At 56.9% G+C, this 17769-nt stretch overlaps 1 protein-coding gene across 1 annotated transcript; it reads right to left on the reverse strand.

The window, feature by feature from the left end:
• Nucleotides 1-799: 799 nt before the first annotated feature.
• On the reverse strand, nucleotides 800-9193 carry FN3KRP (fructosamine 3 kinase related protein). The gene is made up of 6 exons (XM_054593064.1): nucleotides 9019-9193; nucleotides 5182-5333; nucleotides 4683-4774; nucleotides 3561-3643; nucleotides 2247-2369; nucleotides 800-1957 (listed from the first exon to the last, which is right to left on the reverse strand). Exons 1-6 carry the CDS (start codon nucleotides 9157-9159, stop codon nucleotides 1619-1621), a joined length of 930 nt encoding a protein of 309 aa, XP_054449039.1. The 5' UTR covers nucleotides 9160-9193; the 3' UTR covers nucleotides 800-1618.
• Nucleotides 9194-17769: the final 8576 nt, after the last annotated feature.

Genomic DNA, 17769 nt, shown 5'->3' on the forward strand with positions numbered 1-17769 from the left:
AGCTCAGCTCGGAGCCAGCCGCGGCCGTGCTGTGCCGGCGAGCACGTGCCTGTCGGCAGCGCCCTGCGCGCGTGCCGGCACGATGAGGCTGGCTCGGGCCACTCCCTCGGAGGCAGCTCTCGGGTTCCCTGGGGTGGGGAAAAATAAGCTAAACCTCGGCCCGCTGCCATCCAGGACCTACTAGGTGCGCAAGTCCAAGAGCCACAGGCTCCTAAAAGTCACAGCCTGGCCCAGGCTGGGTGCTCGCTGGGTATGGCTGTGGGTTCGATCCCTGGTCACGGCACAGAGAGGAATCAACCCCCGAGTGCATCAGCGACTGGAACGACAGACCTCTCCCGCTCCTCCTCCCTCCTCCCCAAAATTAAAACCAACACAAAAACAAAATCAAAAACAAAAAACCCTCAGTCCTCTTTCCCTGCTCGCAGCCAGAACTTCGCTGAAGGCATCGTTGTGCTCCTGCACGCCGCCGAGGGGCCCCGGCCTGTCATAGAGACGGAAACGCAGATGCCCACCCTCCAGCCCACCGCAGGGAGACCCACGCGCCCCAGCACTGGGTGCTCCCCGCTCAACCCCAGGCCTCGCCGCAGCCACGAATGGGCTTCCGCCCCGAAACGTGATTCGACAGCGGCTTTCGGCCTCCTTCTCGGCGCACCAAGTCTCGCAGGGTGACTAGGAACAGCCGTTAAACTGCGCCCGAGTCAAACACCAGAAAGTCCTCGGGCTCCGCCTGCCCTTACTTTGAAGCCATTCTCTTACTCAATAAAGTCAAGGGAAAAGAATCGCTCTTCTAAGAAACAATTTATTCTAATAACACCTTACAAAGGGTTCTTGGCGAACAGCTAAGTACAGCACTGAACCACAGTTCCGATGAGGGAGACAGTCCGCTCTGCCCCTGAAACCGCTGGAAGCTCCTGCAGAAGGACTCGCAGCATCAGCGCCTTCCTGGGCATTCCCGTCCCGCAGGGTTGCAGGAGGGAGGGCCCCCGCTCAGCGCTGGTTTTACCTGAAGCAAAGGGAGCAGCAGCCAAGCCAGGGCGCTAAGGGGAGATCCACTGGCTCCTAAATTTACTGAGGACGCCCTGACGCGGGCAGTTTGGTCTCTCCCAAAGTCATTTTCAGACCTGCTCAGCCTGTGGCTGGTCCAGAGGCCACAGAAAGCATATGGAATGTGCTCGGTGTTGGAACTGGTCATTACCAGGCGCTCCTGGTGAGCGGTTTTGTGCCTCGACCCAGGCCTCAGCCATCGGGTGGCACCGTCCTGAACTTCGGGCTGTTCCTGGAGAAGAGCGGGAGGGGCTGGCGGCAGCAGCGTGTGGGGCACCCGCCACTTCCCTCCTCTGCTTCTGGAGCAGCTGTGCGGTTCGACACGGCCCGCGCTCCACAGGTGCCCCGTTCCCATCTCATTGCTAGTGTGGCTTATCCAGCTATGAAGGCTGACGAAATACACAACCTCAGGGCGACCTTTCTTCCGGGAGGCCACGTACTCCCCAAGGCTTGCAAAGTCGGTCTGAGGCGGCCGCAGGTGTGTGAAGGGGACTGCGAGGAGCAGGAGGGGCCGGCCGCCGGCGCCGGGCCAGCGTCGGGGACACCGGAACTGGAGGCCCCCTCCAAGGCAAGGTCACTTGACGAGATTCCTCATGATGCTGAGGGAGGACCCTCTATACCCCGATCCAAAGTGATTCCAGTGGTTCAAATAGTGGAAGAGCTGATACAGCTTCTGGCGCTTCTCAAATCCGGGGGTCTTGGGGATCTTGTTGTGGTACGCAGAGTAGAAGGAGCTACTAAAGCCCCCAAACATACCAGCTATTGCCAGCTCATATTCCGAGTGGCCGTAGAAAGAAGCCGGGTCAAAAATGATGGGCCCAGAGGAATCCTCTGCTACGTTTCCTCCCCAGAGGTCTCCGTGGAGCAGGGCTGGGACGATGTCCAGATCACGGAACAGGTCAGGGATCTTCAACTGCAGGAAGGAAATGCGGCCTCAGCCCAGTGAGCCATGCGTGCGGGAGGGATGCAGACGCCCTCCTGAGTGGGGCCCCGCACGCCGGAGCAGGGCGTGGCATGCAGATGTGTGGCTCATGCAGGGCACAGGGCCATCCTCCTGGTCGGCCCCACCTACCCTCTCCTCACACCCACACCCACACCCACACCCACACCCACACCCACACCCACAGCAGCTGTGCCTGCCTCGGCACCACCCCCTGCTGGGGCTGCAGATACGTGGGCACGGTGCAGCGGGGCTCACACACCTGCAGAGCAGACCAGAGCTCGAGGGCCTCCCTGTCCCCAGACGCCTTCTCTACCATGTCCATCTGGGGCTGGATGCGCTGCTGGGCGTAGAACGCGACCCAGTCCTTCTGCCAGTCGTTCACCTGCACAGGCGGCAGCCAAAGAGAGAGCAGAGTTCAGAGGGACATGCCAGAGCTCAAAGAGGCACCCAAAGTGGAATGGGCTCCTCGTGAGAGGCACCACGGCAGGGACGGGTGCGGAAGGGGCAGGAGCTGACGGGACAGCGCGGGGCCCCGGGGCCTTGGAGCCTGTCCCCGGAGCAGTGGGAGGGAAGCAAGGGGAACCTCCCCAGCGCAGAGCCACAGGGTCCACGTGGAAGGGGTCTGAGACACTCTCTTCCCACCTGCGCTCACACAGGAGCAGAGGCCAGAGCTGGCCGGCTTTCTCTGGCCTGTGGCTCACTCGTCTGTCCACCTGGCCACACAGGACCCCTCTTCAGCACCTCCCAAGCTTCCAGCACTGCCCTCTCCCGAGTGATAATGTGGGAAGTCACCAATGAGGGGACATGCCAGCCACAGGTGCTGGCCATCCAGGAGGGAGGCAAGACAGGCACACACAAGAGCAGAGGGTCACAGGGGGCAGCATGTGATGCCAAATGACAACATCACGCACACACACGTGCACTCTCACCCGGACACACCCTCCCACAAGTGCACACGTGCTCACACAGCCAGCGAGGTACAGGCGGGAGAGCAAGGAGCAGAGCTAGAGAAACACCCCCAGGGCCACACGGAACAGGAGGCGAGCCGTCAGCCACTCGCCAGCCCCCGGGCAACCTCTGCAGCGCTGCAAAGTCTGCATCGTGTCTGCTGCACCCTCCTGCCCACCAGGAAATCATGGCAAGTTTTCTCCCATACCCAGGAGTCCCCCTTCGAAGACGCAACCCTCCCAACCGCGCGGCATTTGCTGCGCGTCAGGAAGAATTCTGCAGGCTGATATTCCCAGGGGAGCCAACCGTAAAATCATAAAACTGAAAGTTTTGATCCCTTTTCGTTACGCGACCTTTGAGACCTTACTATTTAAAATAAAACATTTTTAAAGTTTCTAATTTTTACCTACCTTGAAAGCCAGCATTCCTAACCTGCTGTCCTTTCTCTGAGCTTACGTAAGCTGTGAGGGGACAAACCTCCTGTATCGACCTCTTAAAAATTAGCAAAAAAGGAAAGGGAGCGGCAACTTACTAAATTTCACCAAAAGGGAGAGGGTGCACTTTCCCCAGCAGTTTCTGAACAGGTGCCCCAACTGGGAAACAGGCAAGCGCGGGCGTAGCTCACCTGGGGGAGGTATCCGCAGCACGTCACCACGTCGAACCCGAACTGGTCCACGAAGGGCCGGTCTGCCTGCCCACCTCCTCTGCCTTGAAAGCCGAGGAGACACAAGATGGACCACTCACTGCCTTGCTCCCTCGGGCCCTGCTCTCGGAGCTCCAAGCACCGAGACCTGAGGCCAGCACGCCTTTCCCCACCTCGCGCCTCCATCCAGAGGGTCCAGAGGCGCCCTGGCCTGCACAGACCCTCGGGACCCAAGACTGGAGCCTCTTCGTCACCCTTCACCACCGAGGATGCCCACTGCTTTCCAGGAGCGACACCAGAGGACACCCAGAGGATGTCGGCCCGGAATGGCTTGCAGTGGCCAGCTCAGCACCTGCCGCTTGTGAGACAAACTGCTACGCTTCGCAACGGTCCCCTCCTCTGTGGCTCCCCAAACCCAAGGCAAACCCTAGCCAGCACCTGTGGTCCGGGAGGCCCAGCACAGGTGACTCACGGGAGCCGTCGGCCTCCCGCACCGGCTTCTCACAGCAGGACAGGAGTCCGACGGGGTCTGCCTGCCTAGAGCAGCAGGTTCCCTCAGGGCCGGCGTCTGACGGGACCTGTCTGTCTAGCACGGTGGGTTCCCAGCCGCCTGCTTCTGGCGTCCGCCGCCCCGCGTAGCAAAGGCACCACACAGGCTGCGTGGGGACTACCGAGCGTCAGGGATGGAACCGCCGGGGGACGCCCCCAATGCTGACGGCGCTCGGCTCTAAAAGGCGGGATGTGACGGCTGTCAGTGTAGCCTCACGTGAGATTGGTCGTAGGAGAAAAGGCACTACGTGGACAGCCGGAGAAACTTCGAGGGTTCCTTCTGCAGGCCAAGCGGGAAAAGGCACCGTAACCCGACGGGGTTGGGTCCAGGAAGTGCTTCCCGTCTTCCAAACACACCTGCGCTGCTGTGCACGGACTGCTCTCGCTGCGGTCACCGCAGCCCAAGCTCGCGTCTTGGGGCTGACACTCCCCGCCCTTGGCATCAACACAGGCCTGACCCCGCTCAGATGGCCGGGGCAGGACCCCACCCAGGCACCCGGAGGTCCCAATGCCCCCCTCCAGGCAGAGCCCCCCGCGGCCCACAGAAGGTCATACCCACGGTGCCGGCCCCCGTCTGCAGGGTCTCTCCAAGCTTCCTGTTCTCCAGGTGCATGTCTGCTAACTGGGCTCCCAGCTTCGCAGCGTGACTGTGAAACCAAACGGCAGCAACTGAGCGTGTGCACAGACGCGGGCACCCACCCGTGTGGAAGGGCTCAGGCCACGCAGAGCGGGCCGAACGCTCTGAGGACATCAAGTCTGCTCTGGTGGCGAAGCGAGAGGGGAGACGATGGGCCCTCGCTCTCTCACGGGCTCTCGCAGCCTCGTCTGAGCTCGCAGCCACGGCCGCGGCTGGCCTCTCGCCTCAACGGTCCTTTCCTGTTTGCCTTCGGCTCGCGGGGTATGTGCTACTCGCTCTGCAGAACCCGTAACGTGTAGGGTGATGGGTTCCTCCTATCACAGCCCTCAAAATGATACCCCCAATACAAGCCTCAGGTACGAAGGAACCACCAGAAAGAAAACAAAGCCAACCAGAGGGGAAGGCGCCAGGGCACACCTGCTCAGATACTTCATGTCCAAGTGCTCCATCACCAGCATGCTGCCACCTCCCGGGGCGTCGAGAACCTTGAGCGGTTTGGGCACGGTCACTGTGTGTGTCTTCAGGATGGCAGTTAAACTTGCCATCTCACCTTCAAACATTCTCCTAGCCTGTCAGGGAAAAATAACGGAGGCAGGGAAAGAGGAGAGCGCGCGGTCACTTCTGGGGAGCTCCCGTGGAGACACGCCTTCTCGGGCCCCGCGACGCTGAAGCAGGGCCACCCGAGCACAGTCAATGGACACAGACCGCTTTTTCGACTTCGCGGGACAGGAATAAGGACTGTACTGTCCAGCGCTGGACTCTATTTTCACGCTGTCGTTGAACCCAAACTCTCTCCCGAGGGAGGAAAGTAGGCCGCCACCAACGCCGCACTGAACGCCTGGTGCAGAGCCGGACTGTGCCTGCGGGGCGTCCTCAGCGCGCACCTCGGCCCCAGTCCCGTCCCACTGAAACCGCAGCACAGGGCCGCCCTGGCCCCCTCCTGTGCCTGACGAGGCACTGAGATGTGTTTCAGAGACGACAAAACAGAACTGTACGTCACACTGAAGTGCGCTCAGAGATTTTTGACCTTCAATAATACCCAGAACCAAAGAGCTCAATCACTGGTCCCTAACCCCCCAAGTTTCACCCAAACCCACAATCAGGGAGACAGAGTTGAGTCTTGTCTCCCTGCCAGCTGACTTTGCAATAAAGCCTTTTCTTTTCTCAAAAGCCAATGCCATAACATTGGCTCCTCTGCACACCGGACAGTCCGTCCTTGCTTGCTAACGCCACCTGGCCCCTCAGGCAAAGGGGGCCCTCTGGGTGCAGGTGCCAGGAGCCTGTAGCCACTTTTCACTTGAAAGGACCACCAGCTCGGTGCCATCTCCTACCTAGCGCCGGAAACCGTGTCGTCCTGAACACCCCTTCCATCCTAACCCACAAGTCCTTGCTCCCCCGGCCTGCAGTGACCACCCTCCACCTGGCCTCCGCGCTCCCCACCCTGCAGTCCTCCTTCCGGAAGGCCGGCCCACCCTGCACCCCCACCCTGGGGACACCCCAGCTGGCGATTCTGCCTACACCCTGGACCCCGCCCCCCACACGTCTGACCCTGCCCACTTCCCACCCTCATCCAGGGCCCCAACCTCGGCCCCGCCCCTCAAGATCAGAACCTTTTAGTTCCTCCAGGCCTGAGGCCTCCACACAACCCCCCAGCTTCAGCCCAGTCAGTGCCTTCCTCAGGCTTCAGATTTCAACTACTATCAGGCTGATTTCTCAGAAATCCTCACTTCCCAGACTAAGTAATCCCTCCCCTTTACAGTCCTGGGTGAGTCCAACCGCTACAGAGGCACACGCAGGGCAGCGTGCAACGCAGAAGCCTGCGACTCTCACAGGGTCAGCACGGCCGCCCGACTGCCTCACAGACGGGGAGATCGGACGTCCCGCCCGCAGACTCGGTGGGTCTGCTTTGCCATTTCTGCACACAGAGACGGAGCTCTGGCTCCTCCGTCCCGGCGCACGGCGACTTGGGTGCGCCAGCAGTCAGAGCAGCAGAGTTCACTCCCACTGCGGCGCAGAGCTCTGCCCTAGGAAAATTCCAGCGCACGTTCAGCCAGTCTGCTGCCGATGGACAGCTTGGCGTCCTTCTGGGACTCCTACGAACAGGGACCTTCTTCTACATGTTCTCGTCGTAGTTACTAATTCTGGGACCTCGAGCAAATTACGTAAGCTCTCGTGCCTCCGTTTCTTCATCTGTAAAATGGGGTTAATGACAGTAACGCTATCATGGGCTTGCTGCCGTGGTTAACCAAGTTAGCAGCCAACACATAATCCATTCTAAACCCTTCATAAATATTACTATACTACCTTCAAGAGCTACAGTCACTGAGGAGAAAGAACTGGGTCTTAAGAATTTTCAGAGCATTCTCTTCAGAATATAAAGAGAAAACCCCTGGACCCCAGCCGTATTTCACACTAGGGGTCTCTTCTGAAAGGTAAAGTAAGGGATATAACATTTTTTTAAACACAGGGAGCGGTTTAGGAGGATCTGTGAGCCCAGGCTCCGCACAGAAACCACTACGTGGTCCTAAGCATCCAGCCGGCCCGAAGGACACTGCTGCTCTAGAGCTGAACCCAGGTGCAAGGGAGCATCAGCTGGGGCCAGTGCTGCAAGATGCCCGCAGCTTAAGGGAGGCTCAGAGAAAAGCGATTACACAAGTGTATGCAAAGGGCTGATAATAAGAATAATCAAGCCCTGGCCTCAGTTGGTTGGAACATCACCCCAACGTGCCAAGGTGAGGGCACGTGTAAGAACCAGCCAATAAATGCATAAGTGGAACAAGTGGATAGTTCTCTCTCTCCCCTTCTCTGTCCCCCTAAAATCAATAAATTTTTAATAATGTTTTTGAAAGAATACTCAGGAGGTAAAACAACTTAGACAAGGTCCGTTCGAGGAGGCGTGAGAAGGGCACCGGCAGAGCAGCCCAGAGCCCGTCTTCTTAGTCCGGAATCCGACAGCCGCAAGTCGCCGACGGCGGGCACAGCGTCCCCTGTCGCACAGCAGCCGCGGAGTCTGCGCTCCGAGCGGCACGCGTGCAGGACGCAGCCCCTGCCAAAGGAAGCTGGGAGCGGGCACGTTTGGAACCGTCTCTCAAACGACCGTAAAGAACTCACCAGCAAAGGAAGAATTAGCAAAGTACTGGAAAAATGGACTGTGATGACAAAAAGAACCCGAAGGAACAGCAGCCCTGGAACAATGTTTAAAAATCTAAGTGGTTTCATCTTCATGGACAGAAAACGTGCTTTCCCTGCAACCAATGCCAAGTTTTGCACAGATGCCAGCGGAGGTGGAAGTACAGGCGTGAGAAGGATGATGCCACCCAGGAGCAAAGACCACGGGGAAGCCCCGCGGGACAGAGCAAGTTAGAAACGCGGCTGCTGCCTGAGCCCTGCTGGGGGCACTTGGGCGGGAAAGGGTCACGTCGCGGAACAGCCGCACTAGGGGTGCGCGCATGCGGCCCCCCGCGGACGTCCGGGGCGCCGGGCGTGGAAGGCCGGCCTGGAGCGCACAGCAGCACCGCCGAGGCCGCACCCCCCCACCCCCCGCGCGGGTGCCGCGCGCTTCTCTGCGAAGCAAATGAAACACCGCGAGAAGGATGTCCAGGAAAGGACACCACCGGCGCGCTCCCCCGCTGGCCGGGTCCTGGCCCCCGGGGACCCGCCCGCCACCCGGGGCGACGACTCACTGCGGCAGCGGGGCCGCTCTCCCCTGCAGGGCCCTTGGGAATGCAGGGGGGGGGCCGCAATAAACTGAATGCTCCTACCCCACCCCCAACAAATTCCTGTGCAGAAACCCAACCGCCCCCTCGCCCATGGTGCCGGGGGTGAGGAGGCCACGCCGGGATCAGCACCCCCGTCCAGCCAGCAGCGCCGACCGGCTCCCCCGACCCCGCCTCCGCCCGCCGGCGCCCCGAGCCCGGGCGTCCAGGCCCCGGCCCCGAGAGAAGTGTGCACGTCAGGCCGAGGCAGCGGCCACGTCCTTTCCAGCAACGCGGACACCGCTCTGACGTTGGAGGTTCAGACAAACCCCAGGCCACGGGACCGCTGCTCCCGTCCCTGATCAAAGGCCGCCCAACGTGTGCACTCGCTCCCAGCCGCGGCCTTCGCGGTGCGCACGGGCGCCGGCGGGCTCGCTGAGCGCGGCCGCGGGTCCGGCCCCAGACCCGGGCCCGGCGCTCGGGCTCCCACCGCGCCCCCGCCCCGGCCCCGCCCCCGCGCTCAGCCCCCTCGGCCCGCCCGGCTCCCGGCGGGCCTGACCTCCGACTTGGCGTTCACTTTCACAAACACTCGCCCTTTGTCCGTGTCGTAACTCTGGCCCTGGCTAATGCACCCGCCCCCGGAGTGGCCCGTGGCCTTGACGAAGCTGCAGCCCAAACCCCGCTTCAGCAGCTCCTCCATGCTCCCGGCGCCGCGACCCCGGATCTGCCTCAGGAACGCGGAGACGCCAGCGACGGCGCGGAGACGCCCGGGATTGGGAGAGGCGCGGTTACGTCACGTAGGGGCGTGGCCTGGTGGACGCACGGGCGCAGGGAGAGGAGCGGTTACGTCTGTGGGGGCGGGGCGGGGCTGACGCCCGGGGATTGGGTGAGGGGCGGGAGGACGCCGGGGCGGGAAGACGCTGGGGCGGAGGCGCGCTGCTGCAGCGTAGGGGCTTCGAGGCTCCGGGTGCGCTTTCTGCAGTCTCTGCGCTCCGGGTCTGCCCCGGACCCGGTGTGGACTTTGCCCTGCCCACACCTCTGTTTTCTCTGGCCGCGGTCTTGCTCTTTTTTTGCGCCAGCTGCCATTGTCCCCTGGTTTGACCTAAGCTCCAGGTCAGATGATCACACCTCCAGGCTTTCCCTGACCTGGACAACTCCTGCGACACCCCCCCCCCACCAGCGGTGGCATCTCACCTTTCTTTTTTTTTTTTTTTTGTACATGATTATGCAATTGGCATCTGTTTTCCTAGCTAGACTCTAGTGATTTGAGGTCAGAATGATGTCTGCTCTGCTCCCTGTATTCGGGTTCTCGCGAGAAACCGAACCCACGGGATGTGTATACAAGTTGAGTGATTCATTTAAGGGATCGGCTCACACACAACTGTGGAGGCGCAAGACCAAAACCCGAAGGGTGGACCAGCGGCCGGAGAGGCAGGGGAGTTCTGCCGGCAGAATTTACTCTCCCTGGTGGGAGGTCAGTGTTTCTTCTGTTCAGGCCTTCACTGAGTGGACGAGGCCCTACCCACGCTAGAGAGGGTGACTGGCTTTACTGGAAGCCCGCCAGTTTAAATGTTAATCTCACCCAACACACACCTTCACAGAGTCACCGAATAATGTTTGACCGAATGCTGGACACTGCGCCCCACATTTACCGTTGCTTCACAAGGCTTAGCGCGTGTCCCCATAAATCTGGGGCCCCGCAGGGCTACACTATCAACAAAAAGGTGAACTGCAAGGGAGTCTGAATATGAACCACCCCAGAGCCTGCTTTTGCATGCATTTGCAGCCCAAATTCATATCACTTGATTATTCAGGACACTCAACTTACAACCTTAGTTAAAGCTAATAGGGAATGTAGCTCCCCCAGGACTCGGAGACAGACACGAAACCTCTCCTGAGGAGCACATCTTCCTCCTGGATATCCCGAAAGTCGCTTGAATTATTTCCCAAGGACAATGAGCATCATACAGTCAAAAGTAAACAAGTGTTGCCTTGGCTGGTGTAGCTCAGTGGGCTGAGTGCCGGCCCGCAAACCACGAAGTCACTTGTTCAGTTCCCAGGCAGAGCACGTGCCTGGTTTACGGGCCAGGTCCCCAGTTGGGGGTGTGTGAGAGGCAACTGTGTTATGATCCCCCCGCAAGTATGAGCTCAGAAATTAGAGTTTGATCACACACTCTTTATTATTTGGCCAAGTTTTTACCTGCGCAGGGGCCACCTTTCCCTCGAAAGGAAAAAGGCGCACCGCTGTAAGGGTACACGGGTTTTTATAAGCAGAGCAAGCAAGCAAGATACAAGGGCGAGAAGTGGCAGTTAGCGATAGGCAGCTTCTTTCTTTCTTTCTTTCTTTCTTTTTTTTTTTTGCTGATTAGGTTCAAGGCTGTTACTGGGCCCCCTACTCTTTCTCTGGTCAGGATGTTTATCTGAGGCAAGGCTCAACCCTTGCCCTATGCCTCCTCCTCATTCTTGTCGACTCTGGCCCAGCTGCATGGGGGCTGCACCCTGATATGTTTTTCTTGGTATTTGTTTCTCCCTTATCCTCAGCTCTGACCCTGCTTTTATGGGCTGTTTATCTGAGTCAAGGCTCAGCCGTTGTCCTATCTTGTTACTAAGGGGGGCTCTAATTCTTCCCTTCATCTTGGGGTATTGTTTGTTCTAGTTTCTTGTTTCGGCCCAGGCTTGACCTAGTGTTAAAGTTTGGCCCCTTCAAACTGATCGATGTTTCTCTCACACTTCAATGTTTCTTTCATTCGCTTTCTCCCTTCCTTCCCCTCTCTCCAAAAATAAATAAAGTTTTTTTTTTTTTTAAGTTACCAGGTGTTATGGACTGAATATTTGTGTCCCTCCTCCCTAATTCATGTGTTGAAGCCCTAACCACCCAATGTGGCTGTTTGGGGATGGGCCCTTGAAGGAAGTAGTTAAGGTTAAATGAGATCACGCAGGGGCCTTGATCCAATAGGATTAGTGTCATGATAAGAAACAAGAGACTGCTCTTTCTCACTCACCCACCGCCCGCCCATCCCGCTCCTCGGGCGCACATTAGGGAAACACAACAAGGCAGCCCTTTGCAAACCAGGAACAGGGTTCTCACTAAGAACCAACCATGCTGGCACCTTGATCTCTGACCGCCAACCTCCAGAACTGTGAGAAAATACATTCTGTTGTTTAAGCACTCAGTCTTGGAATTTTGTTTTGGCAACTCTAGTGGGGTACCTATGAGAGTGTTACAGGAGAAACTCGGTCCTATTGCCAACACAGTAAAGAATTACAGATCAACAGGTCGATTATTGTGCAAGCAAGGTTGATTCTTGCTAAGGAGAAGGGGCCTAGCTAAGGTGGGGGTAAGAGGCATAACTCCAGGGCAGGGCAAGGCAAGGGCAGCAGGAGCCTCGGGTCCTTGGTCCTGGTGGCTTCCACAGTTGGCGGGATGAGGGGGAAGAAGTTATGTATTGATTGATGGGTATAGGGGGTGCCAGCTTCCCCGGGGCCGGGGGCAGGGTGTTAAGTACCCAAATGTAGGTGTATGTGGGTGTCCGTTAGCCCGATTTCTTATCTCACTCCAGACGACATTTGTTCATCTTGTCATAAAACAGCTACATGATAGGAAGCAGTTAATTGAAGTTGAGGGAGTTACCCAAACTTATTCATGGGCTCTTTCTGGAAGCACTAGGGGTTCCTTGTAAAACAGAGTGACCAGATAGGCAATTAACCAAAGTTGTTTTATGGGCTTTTTCTTGGGGCACTGTGGACCCCCTCCTCTTCCCCCTTCCAGGCCTTGGGATGAATACAGTTTCAGACTTCCTTTCCCAGACAGTGGGAATGACACATAGAATCACAAGGACTCCTTCCTCCCGTGCTAGCACGGTGTTTCTTGTGGTGTTAGAACACCTGGCACTATTATCCGACCAGGCTCAGGGCTGCTGAGTTAGTGGGTGAGACACGCCTCCCTCCTTCTCCCTGCCTCAGGTTGCTGTCTATCCTACCTAACAATACCAGAATGCAAGGAAGCAAAGTCCTAGTAGATATTTAACTGGTGTTCCAGAGAAGGGGAAGAAGGGCAGAGGCTATAATTAAACAGAAAATAGCTGGGAATTTTCTAGAACTGATGTAATATACCAAAACTCAGACCTAAGGTCCCCCCCAAAAAAAATCCCAAGCTGGATAAACTAAAAGAAATTCACACCTAGACAAATAACAGTGAAATTGCAGAATACCAAAAAACAAAAACAAACACAACAAAAAACAAAAACAAACACAACAACAAAAAACAAAAAACAAAACAGGAAATCTCTAATGTAGCCAGCAAAAGTCAGATTACTTTGAAAACATTGACATCTGGTGTCCCAACACTAATACTGCTCAAGGAGAACATGTTTTCAAGGATGAAAATAAAATAAAGACATTTTTCAGATTGAGTATCATTTGCTTTTATTTCTAGTGATATTGTTTTCTAGTAGCAGACTCTAGAGGATGTTTTCTTTTTTAAAAAAAATTTAAGAAAGATTTTATTGATCTATTTTTAGAGAGAGGGGAAGGAAGGAGAAAGAAAGGGAGAGACACATCAATGTGTGGCTGCCTCTTGCAAGCCACCTACCAGGGACCTGGCCCACAACCCAGGTGTGTGCCCTGACTGGGAATCAAACCAACTACCTTTTGCTTTGCAGTCTGGCGCTCAATCCACAGAGTCACACCGCCAGGGCAAGGATGTTTTCATCCAAAAGGAAAGTGATTGCAGTTTGTAAAACTGAAGTGCAGGAAGTGGCAAAGAGCAAAGGAAGCCATGCATGTGTAAGAAAATCCAATATCATTGATTATACGCAACAGCAATAAGCCTCACGTTTGATTTTAAAAAGGAATGTTGGAATGTTTAACAATTTTTAAACTATATTTTAAAAGATTTTATTTATTTTTCAATAGAGAGGAAGGGAGAGAGGGAAACATCAATGTAGCGTTGCCTCTCGCGCGCCCTCTACTGGGCACCTGACCCGCAACCCAGGCCTGTGATCTGTCCGGGAATCAAAACGGCGACCCTTTGGTTCGTAGGCCGGCGGTCAATCCGCTGAGCCACATCAGCCAGGGCTTAACAATTATTTTTGTATTTTAATTTAAAGGGGTAAATTGTTATAAGGCCTTTGTGCTGTCTAAGAGAAAATTCTTTAAAAAATGGTACATGCATTTTGTAATTCCTAGGGTAAACACTAAAATAGGAAAGCTCATTTATAACTTTCCTCTTAGCAGAAGGAAAAATTAGTCCCAAAGAAGGCAAAAAACAGAAATAAAAAATAAGCATGGACCCGGCAGGACTAACAGAGCGCATGTCTGAGGAGGCAGGGGCTGGAGGCCAGGGAGGGAGGGGGGCAGGCCGGAGCGCTGCCCGGCCCACCTCCACAGGCCCGGCTGGTTGGGCGCGGACTCCTTACCAGCACAAGAACCAGCCCTGCTCCACTTGACTTCAACGGCTGCCGCATCGCCTCGACATGTATTCTTCTTATCCGAAGTCTCTCTCCTTGACCACGGAGCAGGGTTGGCCGTTCCCCCAACCACCGAGTGTGAGTGTAGGAGCTTGGAGGGTGCGGGCAGCGGGCAAGCTGGAGCCGGGTCTCCGCTGGGGCAGTCCCGGCAGAACCGGCTGGAACCCCTGCTCCCCTTTCCACCTTCTCCACTCGGGCCGGCCTGGCGCGAACTGTCCTGAGTGATGAGGCTCCGCGGGGGCTGAGGAGGGACAGCGCAGCAGCAGGCTGCCAGGAGGTGGCCAGGGACCCTGGCGAGCGTCGCACCCCGCACGCCTGGGCCTGAAGGCGCGGGTAGGGGGCGGGGGGCCGGGGGCGGGGTGTGGGCGGGGCGGGGCGGGGCCTTGGGTAGGCGGGCTTGGGCAGAGCAGGCGGTGCCGAGGGCGGGCACTGGGTGGAGCCCTGGTGGGCGGGGCTTGGGTAGGGTCTGACAGCGGTGGGCGGGGCGAAACCTACGTTACCGGGATTTCGTGAGGCTCTGCTCGTCTCTGGAGCATCCGTGAGGTTACAGCTTTGCTTAAAATAGTTTTTCTTTCTTCGTCGGAAGAACAACTGGCACCTTGGCTGTGAATTCTTGGTGAGTCATCAGCAAATATACACCAGCGTGAAAGTCTGACCAGCTGTTAGTTCCTATTTACTTCTTGACAGCAGGGGAGACAAACAAGAAGAGCTAATTGGTGTGTGCAAGTGCCAGGGGCTTTGGAGAAAATACAGTCGGTCCCTTTTTAGTTCTTCAGTCTATTTTTATTTGAGCATCAGAGAAAGAAACTTAAGAAATGCTTTTTCACAGTCAAATGGGGTACAGGTTTTGCATTGTGTAAAGAGGCCCCTTTTATATCACCCAGAGATGGCAGGCATGCCTTTTATCCCTACCTTTCATAGTAGGTGCTCCAACTGTGCTCTAGGCCAGGGGCTGCTGCACAGTTCCGCACAGAAACCAGCTGCGGTGCAAGCTGGGAACAAACCCGCAAACAGCTAAGCACTGTTGCCACTCAGCAGTTCCACCCCTACGTGTATGTTACCTATGCCCAGGAAATAAAAACATATATCCCATCACAAAGACACTTGTACACAGCTGTTCGTAGCAACTCTACTCATAACAGCCTAAAGGTGGAAACAACCCAAATGTCCATCCAGAGATGAATGATAAATAAAATGGGTTCCGTACACAGAGTGAGATATTCATCCTTAGAAAGGGAGGTGATTCTGACATGTTACCACACATGAATATTGAAGACATGCTGAGTGAAATAAGCCAGTCACAAAAGGGTAAACACGCATGATTTCAGAGTGCCCGGCGCGGTCAGAGTCAGAGGCAGAAAGCAGAGCGGAGGAAGCCCGTGGCCGGGGAAGAGGGGTGGGTGGGGAGTCAGCAGCGCTCACTGGGGACCGAGTTTCAGCCTGGTGGCCATGACGAAGTTCTGGAGATGGATGGCTGCACAACAACGTGAATGTGCTTAGTGCCCCCGCGTTGTGCACTTACAACGGGTAAAATGGTGAATAGCATGTTATGTATATTTTACCACCATTTAAAAATGAAAACAAAACAAGACTGAGGCTGCGATGCTGTGCTGCCCATCACCCGCGGTGGAAGCCACCGGCAGGACCCGTGGCTGCCTCGGTCTTCCGCGCCCTCCTTTGTCTGAGTAGCAGCGGGAACGGCAATCGCCACCTCAGCGTTGCTGCGAGATTGAAGTGGGGACCACGGATGCCCTGAGACTCTCTCTCTGGCCCCCGTCTCTGGGCCTGGACCACTCTGGCCCCTTGCGCCCACGTCCTGATGACGTCCCCTCCCCATCGCCCCTCCTCTCCGCTGCGCGCACGGCCAGGAGCAGGCTCTCCCCGCCACCCGCCAGGGCACCATCCAGTGTCACAGGGGAGGGCCGGCTGGGAAATGAGAGCAGCCACGATCAGCTGGGGACGGGGGCCCAGGGGATCTGCCATGGCGGAGGCCTTACGCGGAGAACACGCCCTGTTTTCCGCTCTCCCTGAGAGATTGCTACCTGGACGTCAAAGTTCTCTAATCGGGGGTCCTCAGCTGTGGGTGGGGAGAGGAGGGGGTTTGCGCCCCTGCCCCAGGGACACCTGGAAATTCTGGAGACATGTTTAATGGTTACAATGACGGGGAGGGGTGCTACTGGCAGCTGTGTGGCTGCATAGGAATCAGGGACGCTGCTCGGCAGCAGGTGATGCACAGACCAGCCCCTTCCCAGAGAATGCGCTGGCCCCAGGGGTCCGAATGCCTGTAGCAGCCTGCGTTGATGAAGACGCAAAGCTCCTGCAAAGGAGTGGCCCTGGTAGGAGCTTCTGAGGGTCGTGTATCTTTGCAAAGTTTGCACAAGTCACGTATTTACCCACAATTAGCCAAGAGCACCGCAGATGTCCTCTCAGGTCAGAGCTGGTTTTCGTGGGAAATGTACGTGTTGTTCTCAGTCACTTCCGGGTCCAGGGAGTCGCCACCGGCTCTGAGCTTCAGGAATCCCACCGCCACCACGTGAAACCTGCCAGGGAAATAGAGGGTGCCGCGCCAGGGTCGCCCCCACAGGACCTGCCAGGAGGCGTGGCTCTGGAAGGAGGACGAGAAACAAGCCCTGCAGAGCAAGGGAATAACTCTTGCCAGTCATCACGTGGCCAAGGCTCCGGAGGACTCAGCTTCCTTTGGCCCCTGGACAGCGGGAAGCTCTTGTCCCTTAGCAACACTTGCTGCCCAGCACCCAGTCACAAGCACTGAATGTCTCAAGCCATGTGCCTCAGGCCTTGTCAGAAAGCCTGGGTTTGGAGAGCACATGTCTGTTCACACATCTCACCTCACTGGGTCTCTTCTGGGGACCTGACATCCCGTGTTGCGATGGAGTCTCGTGGTTCCAGACAAAAATGGCAGGACAAAAATCTCTCCTCTCCCTCAATAAATTATCACAACACCCTGATCACAGGTTATGCAGGCAAACAGTTAAAATAGACATTGCAGGCCCAGCTGTTGCCTTATGTATGTGGGCGGCAGTATCTACTGCGGGCACCCGGGACCCGTTGCCTGGGGACGGCAGTGGGGCATTCTGGGGTGGGCAGACCTCGGTCCCTGACGGACCCCTCCCACCCTTGGGTGGGGAAACCCAATATGTCCTCCACATCGCCCCCCCGCCGGGTCCCCACCGGACGGAGCTCCAGTGTCCAAGGCAGTCTCAACAGTCCTGAAAATGTAAATAGCTGCAGATGTCCCCTACAGCAAGGTGGGTGTGAGCCCTGATAGGACGCAGCCCCCTGTGGGTGTTCTGGCCTCGCGCGCACCCCGTCCCTGCGGGCTGGAAGTCTCCCCACACCCGACACCTCCCGCGGAGCTGAAGGTTCACCACCAGCAGCAGGTACGATAAAAATAGTCCATACACGTGACGATTCTCAAAGCAAGCGATGCTTTCATTTTATTTATTGATTTATTTATTTTTGGTAATCAAATGATTCTTGTTGTATTTTGATCCAACAGGAGAAGAAAATGTGATGCTACGGAAGAGAGAGGGGGCATTCGTGCGAAGGGTCAGGCCCCCCGGAGCTGAAGGCAGGCTGCGGACTGACGCCCTGGATGTCAAGGTCAGGGCCGAAGCCCGAGGTTGGAGGGCCCACGCCTTGTCCTCGCCCCCGGCACCCGTGCCAACACGTGTACGGACGCGCACACAGACGCGCACCCAGGCACGTACACGAGCACGTGCACACGGACACAGGCGCACGAGCACACCCAAGCACAGGCACTCACGGCCTCAGTCGCTCTGGGGCAAGGACAAGGCCCTGGAGCAGCCATGGGGAAACAGCGC

The sequence above is a fragment of the Pteronotus mesoamericanus genome, unplaced genomic scaffold (genome assembly GCF_021234165.1).
Source record: "Pteronotus mesoamericanus isolate MK-2021 breed Mesoamerican mustached bat unplaced genomic scaffold, CSHL_Meso_final scaffold_408, whole genome shotgun sequence".
NCBI classification, from domain to species: Eukaryota; Metazoa; Chordata; class Mammalia; order Chiroptera; family Mormoopidae; genus Pteronotus; species Pteronotus mesoamericanus.